General features: G+C 45.5%; 1 protein-coding gene across 1 annotated transcript in view; it reads right to left on the reverse strand.

Annotated features, from left to right (window-relative positions):
• The window catches only part of PITPNC1 (phosphatidylinositol transfer protein cytoplasmic 1), a 250,957-nt gene extending 232,427 nt beyond the window's left edge, over positions 1-18,530 (reverse strand). Inside the window, exons 1-2 of the mRNA XM_061144419.1 lie at positions 17,817-18,530; positions 1,822-1,881 (exon numbers count right to left, since the gene is read on the reverse strand). Coding sequence (XP_061000402.1) covers positions 1,822-1,881; positions 17,817-17,864 — 108 coding nt within the window. The 5' untranslated portion in view covers positions 17,865-18,530. The remainder of the gene's footprint in view (positions 1-1,821; positions 1,882-17,816) is intronic.
• Positions 18,531-20,154: the final 1,624 nt, after the last annotated feature.

Below are 20,154 nucleotides of genomic sequence, written 5' to 3' on the forward strand. Positions count from 1 at the left end.
CTATAAAAAGAATCAGATTTAAAAAAAGAAGGATTATTTTTAGGAGGAGGGTTCCAATTACACAAAATAAGGAAGGGACAGCCACGGCTAAATAAAATGAGCTGAAATCTTGCCTTGTGTTACTACAGGAAATCAGCTTGGTGCTGCTTGATAAAGGGGAAAGGTTATATATAAAACAGGAAGAGGAAGAATGTGTTACGACAAAAAAAAAAAAAAAAAAGAATGTTCTAAAATACAAAATACAGTAAAGGGCACAGTTGCATGATTTACTTGCATTGGACTTCATAAAATAGTTTTACAAACAATATCACAAAGCACAGTCACCTGTTACGCTGTTATTTTGGCCCATCTATTTCCAATGACAATCTTGACACCCAAGCAAGAGACACACCACCATAGCAACATAAACATCATGATGTTGGAGGATAAAAATTTAGGAAGCAATTTATAGCCTCTGCAGGGCTGGAAATAAACTAATCCTTAAGCATTTGTTACTATGACATAACGTTTCCACAGGACAAACTCGGATCGCCCTGGAAACCTCAGGATTCTTTCCCACGGGCCATTTGGAAAGTACAGACTCCAAAAGTGAATATTATAGTAGATGGGTTTCTAAAATAAAGGTATTTAAAGGTAATGAGATCATGTCATTTCATGCACAGCTCAGGGAATGCAGGATCACCAGGTGTTCAGATAGCACCCACACTTCTTAATTATTATTATTTTATTATTATTAATTATTATTGTCTCTTACATTTGCCAGATGGGCTTATATGTCAAGTGATCAGACCCTCATGGAAGCAAAAAGATGGGTATGGGAATACTACTCAGCCATAAACAAGAACAAAATCTTGCCATTTGCAGCAATATGGATGGACTTGGGGGGCATTATGCTAAGTGAAATAAGTCAGAGAAAGACAAATACTGTATGATATTGCTCATGTGTGGAATCTATAAAATACAACAAACTGGTGAACAAAAAAAGAAGCAGATTCACAGATACAGAGAACAAACTAGTGGTTACCAGTGGGGAGGGGCAACATAGCAGTGGGGAAGTGGGAGGTGCAAACTAGGGGGTATAAGATAGGCCTAAGGATGTATTGTACAACAGGGGGTATATAGCCAATACTTTGTAATAACTGTAAAGAACTATAACCTTTAAAATTATATGAGAATGAAAAAATTTTAAAAGAGGCATATTGAAAATTGAGGAAACTGAGGCACAAAAAATATCCAGTCTTCTTAAATCAATTCATGACAATCAAACAGCAAAGCCTCAACCAATCCTTCTAACTCCACACCATACCACAACACCCAAAGCCAGAAACCCCAACTTAGGGCAACAGAAGGATTCTGGCTCCAGGAGATAAATGCAAAACGAAGGGTAGCAGAAAATGAAAGAAAAATCACGTTTGAAAGTGATGCCTCATTTTAGCAATGTTACTCACTGTGAGAGGTGGCGCAATTACCAGGACTTAAAACATGGACTCTGTAAGGTGTGGCTGAGCTGCCATTCAGAAAGACCCAACCACAGGGAGAGAAAGCTGATCTTCCAGTTTGAAGATGAGACACACCCAAAAGGTACGTCATGGGGCACTGGGTGGCGGCAAAGTGCATCTCCATCAGGGTGAACAGGTTCTACCCCAGCCTGGAGATCTGAGAGACACCCAGGGTGGATGCTGAACCCAGTGATCAAAACACTGGCCTGGCTTCTACCCTGGAACCACAATCCATTAGCCCTGGCCACCACTCCTAACTCTTTTTTTCCTTTGCTCTTAAGCATTCTCAAAGATAGATGCCTGCAAGGAGCATGGGCCATACCTTCTCCAGATCCACAGCAGAGACTGTCCAGAGGCCAGGACGACACTGGATGTGGTTGTTCTGCAGATGAAAAATAGATGACTCTAGGATGCACTTCTGTGAAGCTACAGATCTGGCTGCTTTTGATATAAGAACCATTCCTAAACCCCTTTGGGGGCTTCCCAGGTGGTGCTAGAGGCAAAGAACCTGCCTGCCAATGCAGGAGACATAAGAGGTGCAGGTTTGATCCCTGGGTCGGGAAGATCCCCTGGAGGAGGGCATGGCAACCCACTCCAGTATTCTTACCTGGAGAATCCCACGGACAGCGGAGCCTGGCAGGCTATAGTCCATAGGATTAAAAAGAGGTGGACACAACTGAAGCAACTTAGCATGCATGTACCTGAATCCCTTTAAAATATAAGATGGTTTCTGACAGACATAACCAACATTAAAAAAAAAAAAAAGCTGATTAAAAGAGCTCAGGCAGAAGGCTGAACACTATGTAAATAATGGCTGATTTTAAATATACTTGACCCTTTTGGAAGTGTGTTTCTTGAAAAGGCTTAAGGGGGATTATTCCATTTGGATAACTAATAGCCTAATTACTATTTTTTAAGGAAACAACAACCAAACTCCTTTTCAGCCAAACTTGGCAAGAAATCGCTAAGAAACACCCATCTCTGCAGCACCATAAGTCATACTGCTGAAAAACATAATTACACTCAGCTGCATCCAAGTTTCCATCAGACACAGTCCAAAAGAGGTGAACTATTGAATCCTGAATCTAAAGGTTTTTCATTTTGGGCACGATGCCTTTTTAAGAGCAGGGAAAATATAACATCAAAAAAAAGTATTCATCATAACCTTCAATAGTCCAAGATTTGGGTCTCCAGTGTACACAGTACAGTCTGTACCCCAATGATTAAACACAATTCTAGTTATCAAACTCTTTGCACTTGGGGGGATTAAATAACTCTATTTCATATCTTTAAACCTGTCTTGTTGAGCAAAAGTACAGTCTATTTTCACAGCACTTCTCAGGTATTGAGAATACCACTTTTATCCCCCATGTCACTTTTATGGAGGCTGGAAAGTCTGGAATGATGATAAATGTTAGGTGACATGAATGGCTTTGCCTTTTCATCAGCTCCAGCATCATCATCATCATCATTTTAGACCAGGGTAAGCTCAGCAAAATGTTCCTGATGTAGGCACAAGTCACAAGGCTACACACCATAGGGAACGTAACACGTTTCAGAAGACATGCCCAGGGGCTCAAGTACAAGCTTTAGACTTTAGTGATAACCCCTGTTCCCAGAACTACCTGTCCACATGAGCAGGTGATTACAAGTCTTGTTTTCTCAAGCATCTATCGTGTTTTTTCTTATTTGGTTAAACTGCTAATTATTACTTTAACAAGAGTTATTTTCTGGGTTTTCAGTGCATTACAGATTAAACAGACATCTGTAAGGTGTCCCAGGCATACTGCAAAATTCTCAGACTGAAGACCAAAATTTTTATACCCACCGTTACTTTATTTTTTTAAAAAGAGTTTTGGTCACACCTCATGGCATGGAGGATCGTAGTTCCCTGACCAGGGATCGAACCCTCACCCTCTGCAGTGGAAATACGGAGTCCTAACCACGGGACCACCAGGGAAGTCCCAACGTCCCACTCCTTCCTTGGACAGTGCCAGACACAAACTGCTCCTTGAGAGCAGCAGGACCATAATTTTATAAAATCTAATGAAATCCAGGTTGTTGGCTAGTGATCTTGACATACTAAGCGGATTGACAACAATGAAAATGTTACAAAGTTGACTTATTGATAAGCTGTCATAATGACAAATTTTTTCTCCTGAACTAAACATCATCCTTTTTTAAAAAGAAGCTAACATTTTAACTATACTTCTTTATTTAGAAAAAGTGTCCAATTCAGGTCTGTTTCCACCTGGTATACGAATAAAGCATTATTATTAGTCAAATATTCTTTTATTTTAAGAGAACACATGTCAGTGCCAACTCTGTTGCAAATACTTCTAAAATATGCCGGTACTTTTTCCTTCCATAGCAAGTATTTCAAACAAAAAATATGATTTCTCTGTTAAGTGACAGTATAGGAGGACTCCTGAATTAAAACTGTCAAGCACTTCAGATGTCGCTGCAAAGGTATAGGTCAGTAATCAAGTCATTAATGCCATCCCAAATATGGATACAGGTCCATCTTGTCATTTTCCTCCTTAGAAAGCAGAATTCCAAAAAAAATTCTAGTTAGCTTCCGTTAATTCAAGTTTTATTGAGTTTGTTTCAGGAAATGATATATGAGTTTAATGACAAGGTAATATAACCAATACTTTAAAGGAAAGAAAAAAAAATGCTGACCAAATCCCTAGAGTAGTGGGTGCATAAACAGAAAGAAGAAAGGTGGTTGCCATGGGCTGGGAAGAGGTGGATATAGAGTTATTTTTTATAGGTACAGAGTGTCAGTTTCACAAGATGAACAGTTCTGAAGATGAATGGTAGTGATGGTGGCCTACGGGGTGACTGCACTTAATGCCATCACACTCTACACTTTTTTTTGTGTGTGTGTGGGTTTTGTCATACACTCTACACTTTAAAATGGTCAAAGATGGCAAATTTTATGTAACGCATGTTATACCATAATTTTTAAAAAATTGTTTTAAAAAGATTGACCTGAATGTACACATCCAATTAAGTGGTGCTATGCTGTGCTTAGTCGCTGAGTTGTGTCTGACTCTTGTGACCCCATGGACCATAGCCCGCCAGGCTCCTCTGTCCATGGGGGTTCTCCAGGCAAGAATACTGGAGTGGGTTGCCATGCTCTCCTCCAGGGAATCTTCCCAACCCAGGGATCGAACCCAGGTCTCCTGCATTGCAGGTGGATTCTTTACCATCTGAGCCATTAGGGAAGCCCAAGAATACTGGAGTGGGTAGCCCATCCCTTCTCCATGGGATTTTCCCAAACTGGGATCTCCTGCACTGCAGGATGAGTCTTAACCAGCTGACCTACCAGGGAAGCCCCCAATTAAGTGGGGTCTCCTTCAAATGGTTCATTTTAGAGCATTCCATGTTTATTCCCCTGGTGTCAATATAGAGTGAAACATCCTTGAATCTCTGCTGTGGAACATAGGTCTGTTTGCATTTTTTTTTTTTCATTATTTTGATGACGGTTTAGTGTCTCTGGAGGACAATTTTTAATTTTGAAAAGAATATTTTAGAGCTCCATTGTCGAAAAAATAATCTTCTCAAGCTAGAAAATTCATTTGAGCCCCCACAGGAGGTGTGACGCTAGAGTAACAATATGAATTTGTGTGTGTGGTTTGTAAACTGCCTCCGAGGCAATGCTGGCAAAGGTGAGACACAAGTGTCCAAGGAGCAGCCATCGCAGCAGGAAGGGAAAGTATACCAAACAACACATTTCGATCACTTTTCATCCTCCCTGGTTTGGTTACCTCCATGTGAAGGGTTTCAGGTGTTCAACGAAATGTGCAAAAAACATGGTGGCTCTTGCCTGTTCCCACTGTTATTTTCCAGACACTAATCTTGAGAAACCCACAGGAGCCCATCAGTGAACATCTCTGCTGCTGATGTCTATGAAAAGCCAAAGGTTGTCACTGCCATTAAAAGGAATAATTTCTGAAAGTGTAGGGGTGGTTCTCTTTTTAGAGCATGAACTATAAAAGTTCTTTTCAAAGAGGAGTATGATTCATCTATCAAAGTTAAGCTGGGGAATGTCTCTTGGTTTAATACTTAGGTAAAGTTGATTGTTCAACAGAAGATAAAACTTATATCACTCTGTTAGCTCACCTGGAACAAGAAAACTACCCTACCCCAATTATTTCCTTTGATAATCCTGAACAAGTTATTTAATCTTTAAGAAATGTATTAATGTGTGTGTGTGTGTGTGCTTATTGAGATAGAACAAAATAACCTCCAATGCACCTTCCAGCTTTGGGATTCTAGAGAAGGCAGAACTGGAAAAGCAAAGACTCTGGGCTCTGCAGTCTGACCAGCGTGGGCATGGATCCAGGTCTGCCACTGACTAGCCATGGAAGCATCCATAATCCACATCTGTAAAATGGGACGATAATATCCAACCCACAGGACCATTACGAGGACTAAAGCAAGAAAGCACTTGATAAATCTAATTTCTCTCTTTGCCTCCTCTGCATGTGGAATGTGACTGTGAGCAATCCAAGCATACAAAACTGAAACTGAATTTTTAAGCCTCTTACTTTCCACACGAGAGGTTTCATGGGATATGCATTGCCGAGGCACAGAGTGCTATTTTATTACGCACGTAAAAGCAAGGTGACTGCCAGGCCACATTCAGCCAAGATCTTGTGACACAGAGTGACTACACAGCTCCTCACTGCTGCGATTGAGAGGTCAGGACTAGCAACTTTCACAATCTGTCTAAGATATGAAGACGGAGATGGCTCAGATAGGCAAAGTGAGCAGTGCAATTCTGCGCTTTCTAGGGACTCTTCAGTCCTCCATGATACTTTTCAGGAAGCACAGGCACAATATTCATTAAGAGGCCCTACCACCATCTCTATAAACCATCTACACCAGTTGGAAACACTTGCGTAAGAGAGTCAAGAGATAAGTGAAACTTGGCCATTTTAAGAATAAGTAAATATTAATAAATCCCATCATGATGGTTAGAACTAGAAAATATTGGAGAGCTTTGAAGAACTCTAGATAATCCAGCAAATAAGACCCCAAAGCATTTGAAGGCTTCAATAATTTAATTACGAGTCTGTGTTAAGTCACTTCAGTCCTGTCTGACTCTTTTCGACCCTATGGACTGTAGCCCACCAGGCTCCTCTGTCCATGGGATTCTCCAGGCAAGAATACTAGAGTGGGTTGCCATTCTCTCCTCTAAAGGATCTCCCCATTCCAGGGATTGAACCTGCGTCTCCTGTATCAGCAGGCTGGTTCTTTACCACCAATGCCACCTGGGAAGCCCCACCTTAATTATATTAGCAGACAAGTTGATGGTGACTTCTCTTTCCCCAGTTGGTACATTCACTTCTGAATAAATACACAGATCAGTTAATTGGAGTGTAAAAATACACAATCTAATGCTCAGAAACACCTGGATCTGACCTTAATACAGCAAGTATGATCAGACCTAAACTGTGTGTGTGTGTGTGTGTGTGTGTGTGTGTGCGCGCGCGCGCGTATGCACATGTGCGTGTATAGGTGACATCGGGTGGGGAGCAGCCTTTGGAGATTAATTGTTTAGATTAAGTGCTTAAACGGCTTTCTTACAGGTTGTCATCAAATTACATTTGTTTGGCCAATCTTACTTCTCTAGATGATTCATTCTGGGAAAGAAACAACACCCTGAAGATCGTCAGATTAATTCTAAAGAAATTAAACGATGATGATGTTTTCTCTTTGCTCAGGAACAACAGGAATTCTAGACAGCCATGGTTCACCCAAAGTTAAAAGAAGCAAAAAATACATATATATATACATCTTAAAGTGAAGAACTCTTAGATAAATCTGATCAAGAACTTATGTCAGCTAACTTGTTGAGATGGATGAGTCGACTTTCACTAAAGTCTAAAAAGGAGTTTTAAGAGCTGGCCCTTTTTATCAGAGTGCTGGGAAATGAAAGAATGACTCACTTTATACTTGATGTCAAAATCTTGGTGAGCTCCGGCTTTCGTGTTTCTGAATCAACAAACAGTACTGTGTAATGTTGCTCAGGCCACTAGCCAGGAAGTGGCCGGTGACCCTCGACTCCTTTCTCTGTCATGGGTAAAGCGAGTGTGTCCTAGGCAGAAAGGAGCTCCTTCTAACTCTCTGTCATCTTGAGAGATTTGCCCAGCCTCGTGTGGCACGACAGAGACTACTGACATGCAGTTTAAACAGCCATTTAGCCTGTTTTATAATGAAGCCCAGGATGGAAAGTCTTAAGGACATCTGCCAGAGATGAATAAAGCAGAGGACTCAACACCCATCTAGAACCATCTCCTCCAGAGTGCGTACTCCAGGATTCAATCTGCCAACACGTCATTTTCCACCCAACGTGCAGAGTAGAGGAATGCAGGAGCCACAGCCCAAGAGGCCACCAGGTACTTACTTTTCCTTCCATTCTTGATGGCCGATGCCAGCCTCTGTCCCCGCTTAGGGGCAGGGCGGCTGTTCCTGAAGATCATGAAGTATGTTGATGATTAGCCTTCAGTACCCGAAAGACCTGCTGCTACTCAAGTCGTGATAACTATTTTTTCATGTAAGAATCAAATTCTGACCTAAATTGTGGTCATTCTAGTCCACACCTGGCAGCTCCCCCTCACCCCACTGCTGCAGAAGAGAACAGTCTCCTTTGGAAAGCTGTCTAAATTCAGGATAACCAGAGTCATCTTCTTGTGGACAGGGACCATAACTTCTCACTGTACACACTCGTAATTCAATTTCTGTGCTATCAATGTCTCTCTCTCTCTGAATGTAGACGTCTACTCTGCTGGAAAAATCCATAGCTATCTCTTTTAAAAAAAAACAGCTCTACTGAGATATATTTTATGTACCAACTCAATGGTTTTCAATGTATTTAATATTCACGCAGAGTTGTGCAACCGTGGCCAATATCTATTTTAAGATGGCGAGGAAACCTCTCCAGTGTTCTCTGGACTATAAGCTCTAAGAGGGTAGGGATCGTGTCTGCTTTGCTTGCTCCTCTATCCTGGGCAGCTGGTCTGACATCTGGCCAAGCACCTGGCAGAATAGGAGTTCAGTAAGTGTTTGTGATATCAACACTTTTATGCAGCCCCAGTGCCAACCTGAACCTTCCAGATTTCTAAGTTTCCCAGATATGGAAAATAACTACTTTCCTCCAACAGAAACTATTTTTTAAACTTTTTATTTCATATTGGAGTATTGGAGTATGATTGATGAAGGGCTTCCCTGGTGGCTCAGCGGTATAGAATCCACCTGCAAAGAGGAGCTGCAGGAGACACAGGTTTGGTCCCGGGGTCGGGAAGATCCCCTGCAGAAGGGCGTGGCAATCCACTCCAGTAATCCTGCCCCGAGAATCCCATGGACAGAGGAGCCTAGTGCACTACAGTCCATAGGTCATAGAATCAGACGTGACTGAAGAGACTTAGCACGCATGCATGGCTGATTAACAATGTTGTTTCAGGTGGGCAGTAAAGGAATTCAGCCATACATATGCATGGATCCATGCTCTCCCAAACTCCCATCCCATCCAGGCTGCCAAATAACCTTGGGTAGAGTTCCCTGTGTGTACAGTAGGTCCTTGTTGGTTATCCATTTAAAAAATACCAGTGTGTACCTGTCCATCCCAAACTCCCTAACTATCCCTTATGCCAACCCTTCCCCCGACCCCAGCAACCATAAATTCATCCTCTAAGTCTGTGAATCTGCCCACAGAAACTTTTAACTCAGCTCATTTCCCTATGGTAGGCAGAATGGTCCCCACGGTTCTTACTCCTTGGTGTATACACCCTGTATATGCACAATTCCTTCCCCTTTGAATGGGGGTGGGTCTGACCTTATCGGGCCAGTCTTTTTGAAAAAGAGTAGAGGTCAGAGACAAGAAGTCAGAGATTCAGAGTTGCAGTAAATACTCTCCTGTTGGCCTTGAAGGGGCAGATGGCCACGTTGTGGAGGGGGTCACATGGCAGGAAATAGCAGGTGGCCTTTAAGATCTGGTTCCTAGCTGATGGGCAGCAAGAAAGCTAGGACTTAGTCCTACAGTCACAAGAAACTGAATTCTGCCAACCACCATGTGAACTTGGAGGAGTACTCCAAGTTCCAGAAGAAAATGCAGCTTGGTATCAACCCTGTGAGACCCTCAGCAGAGAATCCAGCCACATGGTCTTCTGATCCACAAAGACAGTCAGATAAAAAATGGCTAGTTCAAAGCCCCAATGTTTGTGAAAATGTGTTGCACAGCAATAGATACTGAGTGTACACTCCTTCAAGAATTAGGAGGAAGGCAGACAGATTACATTAACTCCCAGGAATGACCAGCCTCAAATTTCTCAGAGGCATTGCTGTGGAATTTTAAAATAAGGAGGCTTTTTAATAAAAAGGAATCTCTAGTTTGCAACATTTCAAGAGGTATAAAGCTGAAGTGAGGAAAAAAAAAAGTGTGAAGGTAAACATCGAGGGTCAGATTTCCTAAAAGGTTCCTATTTTTCTCAGCTTCCTTCATCTATGCATGCAGACCCAAGGTTTAAGCACCAGCATTGCCCTATCCAGTATGGCAGCCACCAGCCATATATGGCCTTTGAGCACTGTAAAGTGGCTAGTGGGGACTAAAATGTGCTGCAAATGGAAAATACACACCAGATTTCAAGGACTTTACATGAAAGAAAAATAAGTTAAGGGACTTCCCTGGTGGTCCAGTGGCTAAGACGCTGCACTCCCAAGGCAGGGGGCCTGAGTTCAATCTCTGGTCAGGGAACTAGGTCCCACATGCTGCAACTAAAGATTCCGCATGCCGCAACAAAGATCGAAGAGCCCGAGTGTTGCAACTAAGAGCCAGCACAGCCAAATAAATAAATAAAATGATAAATAAATATTTTAAAAATGTTTAAGAAAAATAAGTTAAAAGATCTTGTCAGTATTTTCTTCTGTGGATTACATGTTGAAAAGATAGTGATGGAGATGGATGACAAAGAAGTAAAGAAATAACTACAAATTAAGATAAATGTAAAAGCAAAAAGATAAATACTATGAAGGAAATATCTGTGAAGATAGCGAATGCGAGGGGAAAACTATTTTATATGGAGTGGTTAGGAAAGGCATCTCTGAGGAGATAACATGCCCACGTGTAAACCTGCAAGACCACCATAACCTCAAGTGTTAACACATCACAGCAGCAGGGTCTGAGGAGTTTGAGAGGACTAACAAAGGGAGTTGGTCAGTTGCAGGACCATCACACTGCACTATTCCCATTAGGTTCCATGGAAAGTGCGCCCCCTGGAGGTGTGCGCCCCGCCCCCCCCCCCCCCCCCCCCCCCCCCCCCCCCCCCCCCCCCCGCCCCGAGCTCCTGTTTGTATAAATTGTCCGTAAGTTTTTGTCAGGCTTCCCTGGTGGCTCAGATGGTAAAGAATCCACCTGCAACGCAAGAGACTTGGGTTCAGTCCCTGGATTGGGAAGATCCCCTGGAGAAGGGAATGGCTACCCACTCCAGTATTCTGGCCTGGAGAATTCCACGGACAGAGGAGTCTGGCAGGCTACAGTCCATGGGGTTGCAAAGAGTCAGATATGACTGAGAGACTTTCACTATCTTTCAAGTTTTTCTAAGTTGGAGGGTGTGTATGTGCTCAGTCGCTTAGTTGTGTCTGACTCTTTGTGAACCCATGGACTGTAGCCCTCCAGGCTCCTCTGTCCATGGGATTATCCAGGCAAGAATACTGGAGTGGGTTGCCATTTCCTCCTCCAGGGGATCTTCCCTACCCAGGGATCGAACTCAAATCTCCTGGGGTTCCCGCATTAGCAGGCGGATTCTTTACCACCGAACCACCTGGGAAGCCTAAGTTGGAGGGTGGACAGTATGAAAAATCAAGCTTCCAAGATAATTTTTTCAAACTTTACATTTTTCAGATACTAACTGTCTTCCAGTTTTAATAGCTACAGCACACTTGGACTCTGTCTGCCCTGTAGCCTACAAATAATCTCCACTTAGGAATACAACACAATTCCTGATTTCAAGCACAAGACACAAAGGGCAGACAGCTGGCCATCTGCAATCTGAAATTTTTTTTTTTTTTTTGTCTCCCAGTGAGCTGAATTTGCTAAAGATTTGTAAAACCTTCCTGACTTCCTGCTACGAATCAGCTGTTTTCTGGATCTGTCTTTTTTTCTGAACAGAGGCAGAAGTATTAGATAGTTTTCAAAAAAATGTTCTGAGTTACTTGTCTACACAGACCTCTAGGCAACAGAAAGCAGGGCAGAGCCCAGAGAAACTAGCCAGGGCACCTGTGTCCTCACTCAGGCAGCTAAAGCAATGAAGCTCGACGTACTTTTCCAGTAATTGCCGCCCCTGAAAAACACATTTACTGCCTGTCACTGTGCACACACTTTTATATTTTTTTAAAAAAACCATCTTTGTGAGCCCTCCACCCTACACACATACATACACGCACACACACACACACACACACACACACACACATGTACGCAAACACTTCCCTGATTGACACTCTGGAGCAAGGAAGTGTTGAAAATAGACTATTTTTTTAAAAACTACTTATAAAAAATAGTATTCTCCATTCACCTGAAATGAGAGGCTTCTGAAATGAAGATGCCTCCCTTTCTCTTAATATCGGTTATACTCAATCAGATACAGGGTTCTGAGGTTGATTTTTAAGAGCCTTAGGAACTCGCACCATGACTTTGTAATGAACAGTAAAAGTTAATTACTACCCACTTTTAAATAGGGTTTTGTTAACAATAGCGTGCTTTTTCTTTTTTTCTTTCAAGGCCCAGAATCTGTTTCATAGGAGGCATTCACACTCAAATCACAGGGAAAATGCAGTGTTCTTTCTCCAGAAAATCACTTTCACTGACCAACCAGGAAAAGAGCATCTGCTCCAGTCGCCTGGTCCATTAGTAGTGAAAGCTTTGCACGGATCCATTAACCACCCCCCACTTCCTGGGTGACCTTCATGACCAAGAAGGGAGCTTCAGGAGACAGCTGGGCCGCCAAGGTAGCTCAGACGGTAAAGAATCTGTCGGCTAATGCAGGAGATGGGTTTGATCCAGGGTAGGGAAGATCCCCTGGAGAAGGAAATGGCTAGCCACTCCAGTATTCTTGTCTGTAGAATCCTATGGACAGAGGAGCCTGGTGGTTACAGTCCATGGGGTTGCAAAGAGTCGGACACAACTGAGTGACTAAGTATGCACGCATGGGAAGCCACTAGCAACATGATTCCCAAACTGTGAAACAGGCAAGAGAAGCTACCAAGATAGCCCAGAAATCGACCCTGGGCTGGGTCCTTCCCAATGAAGCTAACGGGGAAAAAAAAAAAAGTAAAAATAGTGCTCATTCTTAAAAAATTTTTTTTTCCAAAATCATGTTTATAAGGAACCTTGGAGAAGGTCTATGCAATTAATCCAGGGGGTCTTTCTCCTTCACACTTCAGGGTATCACCTTTTACAGAAGACAAAGTGTCAATGAAAATATCGCACTTAAAACCTCTTTTCTTAAAAAATTTCTGCCCCAATAGGTTTGCAGATGCATTTCACAAAAATCCTTTAAAACGGAGCGAAAGGAGCACTGTTGGTCATTCTGGCATCTTCATTTATGTCATTCCAGAGACGGCACCACCCGGATCCCAAATCTGTTCTCAGAAATGTGCGCAAGAAGATTCTCCAGGGACTTGGGGGAGCCTGGATAAAGTGCACTGGCTCCCTGCCAGGACAAAGAACACAATGATATTCTGTTAAAAAGCTGAGTGCTTTTTTCCCCCTCTCTCTCTCTTTCTTCTTTCTTGGAGGGGTTGTTGTTATTCAGTCTCGCTAAGTCGTGTCTGGCTCTTTGCGACCCCATGAACTGCAACACGCCAGGCTTCCCTGTCCTCCACTATCTCCCAGAGTTTGCTCGAACTCATGGAGGGGGAGTTTTTCTTTGTGCATCAAATCCCTGAAGACCACAAATAAATCCCAGACATTAACGCTGATGCAGTCAGAACAGGAAGTGTTAACACCAAAATGAGCGATGAACTTGAAAAGATTCCCGCCTTAGATCATACTGGGATGTGCTTAGCTCTTAGAAGATGCTTATCTTACTGATAAGGACCTGTCAGGGAGGAGCGATCAGACTGTGCTCCACGGAGTCCTGAAGATGCAGTTGGGGATCTATGTCAGATGCTGGGATCAATGGCAGCATCCAGGAGTGGCTTGGAAGGGAAGGCCTTGAACTCCACCATAATCTCTATCAAGTCACACACTCAAATAAAAATACAATCTAAGGAAAACCAGTGAACTTATTATATACAAAAGCAGCTTCAAAGAGAGCCGCTGGACCCTTTTCCAGGCAGCTGACGAACTCCTAGAATTCCCCTAATGAGACAATGTCTGAGTCTCCAACCCACCTTTCCCACTACAGACTGATTCGCACATCCAGTTTAGGGATATTTCCTTCCAACAAGGAATCCCAGAGGGGGAAGAAGTGAGAGAATCCCTGGCTTGTAACAAAAAGAGCTTTGCTCCAGGTTCTGGCCTGGACCTTGACCTTGGCTATGAGATGGGCAACTAACTGACTGAACCTTCTAGAGCGCTAGTCTTCTCTCCCACAAAATGAAATGGGTCAACTCTAGACCATCTGTAATAGCCCTTCCAACTCTAAAATTCTACAATCTCTATCACCAAATGTTTCAAATAAACATAAAGACAACTGTCTCTTTACAGGCAACTATTGGCCCCTAGGGACCTCTGCTGTTTAGAACTTTCCAACAGGCTTATATTTAGTTCAGAGACAACAACACTGAACATACATGAGGAGAACAGTCCAATGAAGTGGGTTTTTTAAGTTAAAATGAATCTATGGGATGTTACTTCTTATAGTTCTTTACTCTGAATATGGAAGTCTAAGAAACAAAATGCCAACACTCTGAGCTAGACTGTAATTCAGCTTTATTTGCTTGATCTCTTAGAGCTATTCTTCTTTCCTGGAACTAGGGAACATTTTATGAGTCAAAATAAGGTGAGTGAAACAGTAGAAACCAGGATTCTCTATACCCATTCAAAAGGCCTTTGGTTTTTCATGTAGTTGACAGTGCTAATTGTCAAGAAATTTTTGTTTTCTTTTTGCTGGATTAAATATGAGTAATGGACAAAAAGCTGAGTAAGGAGAAACAAATACTAATTTTTTTTTTTTTTTTTATACCATGGCTCTGGTTTTACTTTGGCTAGTAACTAGCTGTGTGGCCTGGCACACATTACTTAGCCTTTCTGAACTCTGATTCACTCATCTGTAAAATGTGGGTAACACATCAGTCCACCTTCCGCTCCCTTCTACCAGGAGTTAAGTGAAATAAGGCCAGGGAAAAAGAACAGACATATAGTATTGGTTCTTTTGAGGACTTTCCAAAACAGGGGCATTTGCCTAATTTTTTAAAGCATGGACATTGCTACCAGTTAACTGTGGTGGTTAGACTAGAGAGAAGTCCTAAAACAGTCTGAATCAGGCCCAAAGTAAATCAAGAGTTGTAGCAAGGGGACTTCTCTGGCAGTCCAATGGTTAAGATTCCCCCTTTTGATGGAGAGGGCACAGGTTCAATTCCTGGTCATGGAACAAAGGTCCCAGGGCATGTGAGATGAGGCCAAAAATTAAAAAAAAAAGAAGAAGAGAAGAGTTGTAGCAAAAGTGAGGCTTCCAAAAGTCTATTAAGTTGATGGCAATTTTTTTTTTTTACTTATTTACTCATCTATTTTCGGCTACAGGCGGGCTTTCTCTAATTGCAGAGAGTGGGGGCTACTCTTTGCTGAGGTGTGTGGGCTTCTCATTGTGATGGTTTCTCTCGCTGCAGAACACGGGCTCTAGGCGAGCCAGCTTCAGTAGTTGAGGCTTGTGGGCTCTAGAGTGCTGACTTAGTAGTTGTGGCACCTGGGCTCAGATGATCTGTGGCGTGTGGGATCTTCCCGGACCAGGGATTGAACCTGTATCCCCTGCACTGGCAGGTGGCTTCTTTACCACTGGACCACCAAGGAAACCCCAACAACTGTCTTCTTTGAAGGCACATCAGTTGCTTCCCCAGTTTTCGGTGTTAAGGTTAGGAGGACATAGTGCTAAGGTGGATGGTGGAGATTGTGGGGTTCACTACCAGTCAGACCCTAGGGGTCTAACCTCTGGTAAGCTGGGCCTCCTGTCCTCACGCATCATGATTTGGTTAATCTGAATCCTTCAACTTGGAAACCTCTCTCAACCTAAACTGCCCTCCTGTTTCTCTAACAAAGTAGAAAACTACATCGGAATACGACCTTTCAGATACTGAATCACCCTTTGGTCCAAATGAATGATACATTAAGTAAGCTATAATTATACATTAGGTTACAGGCCTAGCCTCATTTCATTTGCCAATTAAGAAAAGAACGGCCTCCACCTATACCACTCAAATAAGATTACTTCACACCAAAATTGTAGTTATTTCAGTACAAAAAAAACTAAGTGTACAAAGGGTGGTGCTGCCTGAGGATTCAAGAAAGCCTGAAAAGGGAACCAACCAGAATAAAGAGACGTTGCAGGTGGTATAGACGATTCTAGAGTTGGTTACTTTCTTGACTATCACCTGCCTCGCTGGGCATTTCATGCCATACCAGCGTTGCCCTGAGATCCCAAACTCCTCTCAAAAAATAAAGTCATTAGGAGGAGATGGAGTGGAAGCAGACACACCTCCGAGCTGAACTACTCCAGCTTAGCGGCTCAGAGGTTGGGAAGATCTCAACAATTCCTAAAATTGCTTTGGTTAACCAGTTTCATTCATTTGCCGCCCCATTGTCCACAGAGCCGGGTGCTACTTCTCCACAGGATTTACACGGTCTGCCTACCCACATCCTTCAAGGATCTTGCTCACATGCGGTCTCCTCCAAAGTCGTCACAGAACCGCGCTGCTCGGGTGTTCACTGGATAGGCGGGCTGATCTCTCTTTGGCAGTCAGCCTCCCTCGGATACATTTTGCAAACGCGGAGCTACTTTGATCTTGCCTTGGATTGTACTGTCTTAACACTTGCTCCAGGTGACACATACAGACAAGTCCCTTGGGAGCACAACCACGTTCTTGGTTAAAAATCTTTTTCTCTCCCAAAACACCTTGCCCCTTCCCCAAAGTAGTGGCTCAAGAACATATCGGAAAGATCAAGGGCACTGTATTTAAACAAATATACCGTTTGGGTCGCCGGTGTAACGTGTGTTGTCACACCAAACCACACTAGTTAAGTTTCAAATAGTCCTGATTGTCTTCAAGCTCCCTCGCAGTCTCTGGACAGGCGCTAAGCAATTGTGAAATCACCAAAAAAGTAGGGAGGCAGAGGGGGAATAAAGGGAAGCCGGGCCTGAATAATCCTCACTGAGTCATCGTTTCCTGAATGATAGAGCTTGCCGCTTGGCGGGGACGAGGGGTGCAGATCCGGAGAAAGCAACCTGAGCGGCCCGTGGAGGACAAGCCCAGGAAGAGTCCCCGGCGCCTCGCCCTACAGCTGGGGGACCCGAGAGCCGGGGGCGGCGGCGGGGGGCGGGGGGGGGGGGGGGTGCTGACGGCACCCACGTGCTACAGCGCCCCCCTGTGGCCGCGCCGCAGTCCCCGCCGCTCCCCGCTCGCCCGCAGACCGCTCTCCCCGCGGCCCAAGAAACAAGACACGCACAAAGTTTCCGAGCCAGGCGGTTAGAGAAAGGTCGAGGCCAGGCTCCGGAGCCTCGAAGCGCGGGCGTGGCTGGAGCGGCGCCCAGGTTGGCGGCGATGGCAAGGGGTCTGGGTCCAAACAGACTGCCCCCTCCCCAAGGATTCCGAGGTGCTCCCAAGCGGGACCTGGGCCCTCCAAATCCCGAGGGCGAAGAACTGCTCCCTTTACCCCAACCTTCTAGCGGTGGGCGGGAGGGGAACCCGGGTCCACGACGGGAACGGGATGCCCACCTCCCAGGGTTGCGCTACCAGGGTGTGCTTGGAGCTCTTGGGTTTGCTTTTCTCGTTTTCCTAATTGGAGGGAGGGGACGACCAACTCCCTTTGGCGCATTCTGATCCTCAGCGTTCCGAATTCTGGATGCCCCTAAAGAACCCACCTGCAGTCCACCGCCCCACCCAACGTTGCCCTCCTTGCTGGGGTGACAAGTGGAAGCAGCAACCCCCCCTCCTCCTGCCCCTCCAGCCTCCCGGTTTGGGAGGCAATGTTCCACCAGGGTTTTCCCCGCCGTCCGCAGTGGACCCGCTGGCGGGAGGCGGCGGCGGAGGGGAAGCGGCGCCCCGGAGCCGGGGACCCGGAGCGGGCGAGGCCCGGCCCGGCGCGGCGCTTACCTCGTCCACGGTGAGTGGCATGCAGATCCGGTACTCCTTCAGCAGCATGGTCCTGCCGGCCACGGACCTCCGAGGCGGGAAGCGGGCGGGGCGGGGGTGGGGGCGCCCCCAGAGCAACAAGGCTGCCGCCAAGGCGCAGAGCTGGGCGCCGGGAGCCCCGTGCTTGGAGCCGGTCGGCGAAGCAACCCCCCGGGCGGTGCGCTCAGTTCCTGGCTTCCTCCTCTCCGCCCGAGAGCATGTCAAGGTTTGGGTCCGGGTGTTCGCGGCTCCCCCGCCTCCTTCCTCGCCGAGGTCGATCCGCCTGGAACGCGGTGTTGCAAAGTCAGGGAGGGAGGGAGACCCACTGGAAACCAATCTGATCGGCAGCCCCGGGCAGCAGGAGCGGAAGCCAGATCAGGACATGCCCGTCGGCGGGCGAGGGAGGGGAAAAAAACAAAAAACAAAAAACAAACCACGAGGTTTCCAAAAATTACACGGAATACACAAAAGTCACCCTCTCGATCCGCCTCTGAAACCAGATCTTAACCTGGCGACTCCCCCCCACCCCCTTTTCCGGCCGGTCTGTCCAAGGCGAATGTCACCGAGCACACATTGCAGCCAGAGCCAGAGATGCTGACTTTTCAGACAAAGGCTCGTACGGCTGTGCTCCCCGGCGGTAAACAAGATTTCCTTCTCTTTTTAGGGCCGGTCGCCGAGGCGCTCCAGGGGCTCGCTGGGTGAGAAAAGGGAAGCCTCCGCCGCCGCGGCCGCTCGGCTTCTGCGGGGCTGGGGCTCCGGGTTCCTCCGACCTCGGCTCGCGGCTGCGAGGGGCGGGCGGGCGGGCAGGCGGCGGGAGGAAGCTGGCGCCTTCCGCGCGCGTCCCCTCCCCCGAGTCCGGATCCCCGAGCGCCGTGCGTGCCCGCGAGTTTGCAGCCACCTCGCCGGGGCCGGAGAGTCGGCGCCGAGCTGCGGTGTGCCTCGGGCCGGGGAGGTGGGTGCGGGAGGAGCGAGCGCAGCTGACATCAGCAGCCGTCGCGGCGGGGAGGGTAGCCCCATCCGGCCAATGGGGAAATGGCAAAGAATGTGGAGGATTTAAACAAAACAGCATGTCTCTCCCGGGCTGCTGCCAGACGGCGGGGCTGCCCCGGAGAGCGGAGGCCGGCCGGCGCTGGGGAGGGTCGGAAAAGAGGGGGCTCCCCTCGGCTCCTTGAAACCCTTTGAGTCTTGTTCTCAGATGTACCCCGGGTGCCACGGTGCTTTGTCCAGCCACTCTGGGTAGCTTCTGGGTCCAAGGTACAGGAGTGTGTCCCTTGACCTTTAGAAATGGTTTTTGTCTTTTTTTAAACAAATGCCCACCCGAGAGCGTTTTCACTTGGATCCAGTAAACAAGTCCAGCGCTGGAGAGGCAACGGGATTTGGGAGCATGGTTTCCTAACTGGTTTCAGAGCAGGAATGCAGAAACTGGAAAGTGCAACGCGGTGAATGAAAATGAAATCCACAAGGAAAGACACACAACCAGGAGGAACGTGAATGGGGACATAGCCTTTTACCTCTCCTGGCCCTGCTCTGCAGTCTGACTGCAGGCTTCGCAGAGCAGCAAGAATAGGTTTTCCTGTCAGCACTCCCAAGTTCAAAAAGTCACAATGAAATGTCAATGAAAATGCCTGGAGTGTTGGTATTTCATCCATATTAAACAGATCCCTCATTTTAACCACAAGAGGCACATTCTTCAGTTACTCAGGAAGCTGCATGTAACTGCTGAAGTCTGTTTTTCATTTGTCTGGTATTTTTAAGCTTGTTTTTCTGAAAAGTGCTGGATGAAAAATGCATCAGTTGCCTCTTTGCAGAATAACCTGCAAGCATCATCTTTTCTTGGGAAAGAAAAAAATATTCGTGTTCTAAGATCCTGCAGCTCCTCACAGGGCTTTGGATGGCAATGCAGATGGCCTCCATATTACAGTATTTAAAATTATGAGCAATAAGTAATTAACCAGTACAACTATGGTGGGCTGTGGCTAAAATCATCCAGATGGCTGAAGAGAATTTCTGTGTGAACATGATAACAAAGGCTGATAGAAAAATGACATCCTCTATCCAGCTTATATTCTAGGGAAAAACTATTTTCTAGATAAATGCTTCCCAGTATTGGCTCAGAAAGATTCACAGCAACTAATTAAAGCTAAACCAAATTCCTCGAGGTGGAAAAATCTAAATCTGATGCTGTACTGCTGAATAATAACACATGAAAGCCTGCAATACACAGAGGAAGCTCAAGCTGTTATTCTTTTTCCTGCTTCTTACTAAAACAAGTGTAGTGGCTTCACTTCTGGCACTTGAAACTCTTCCCGGAGGCAGCTAG

Source organism: Dama dama, chromosome 5, assembly GCF_033118175.1.
Source record: "Dama dama isolate Ldn47 chromosome 5, ASM3311817v1, whole genome shotgun sequence".
Taxonomy (NCBI): Eukaryota; Metazoa; Chordata; class Mammalia; order Artiodactyla; family Cervidae; genus Dama; species Dama dama.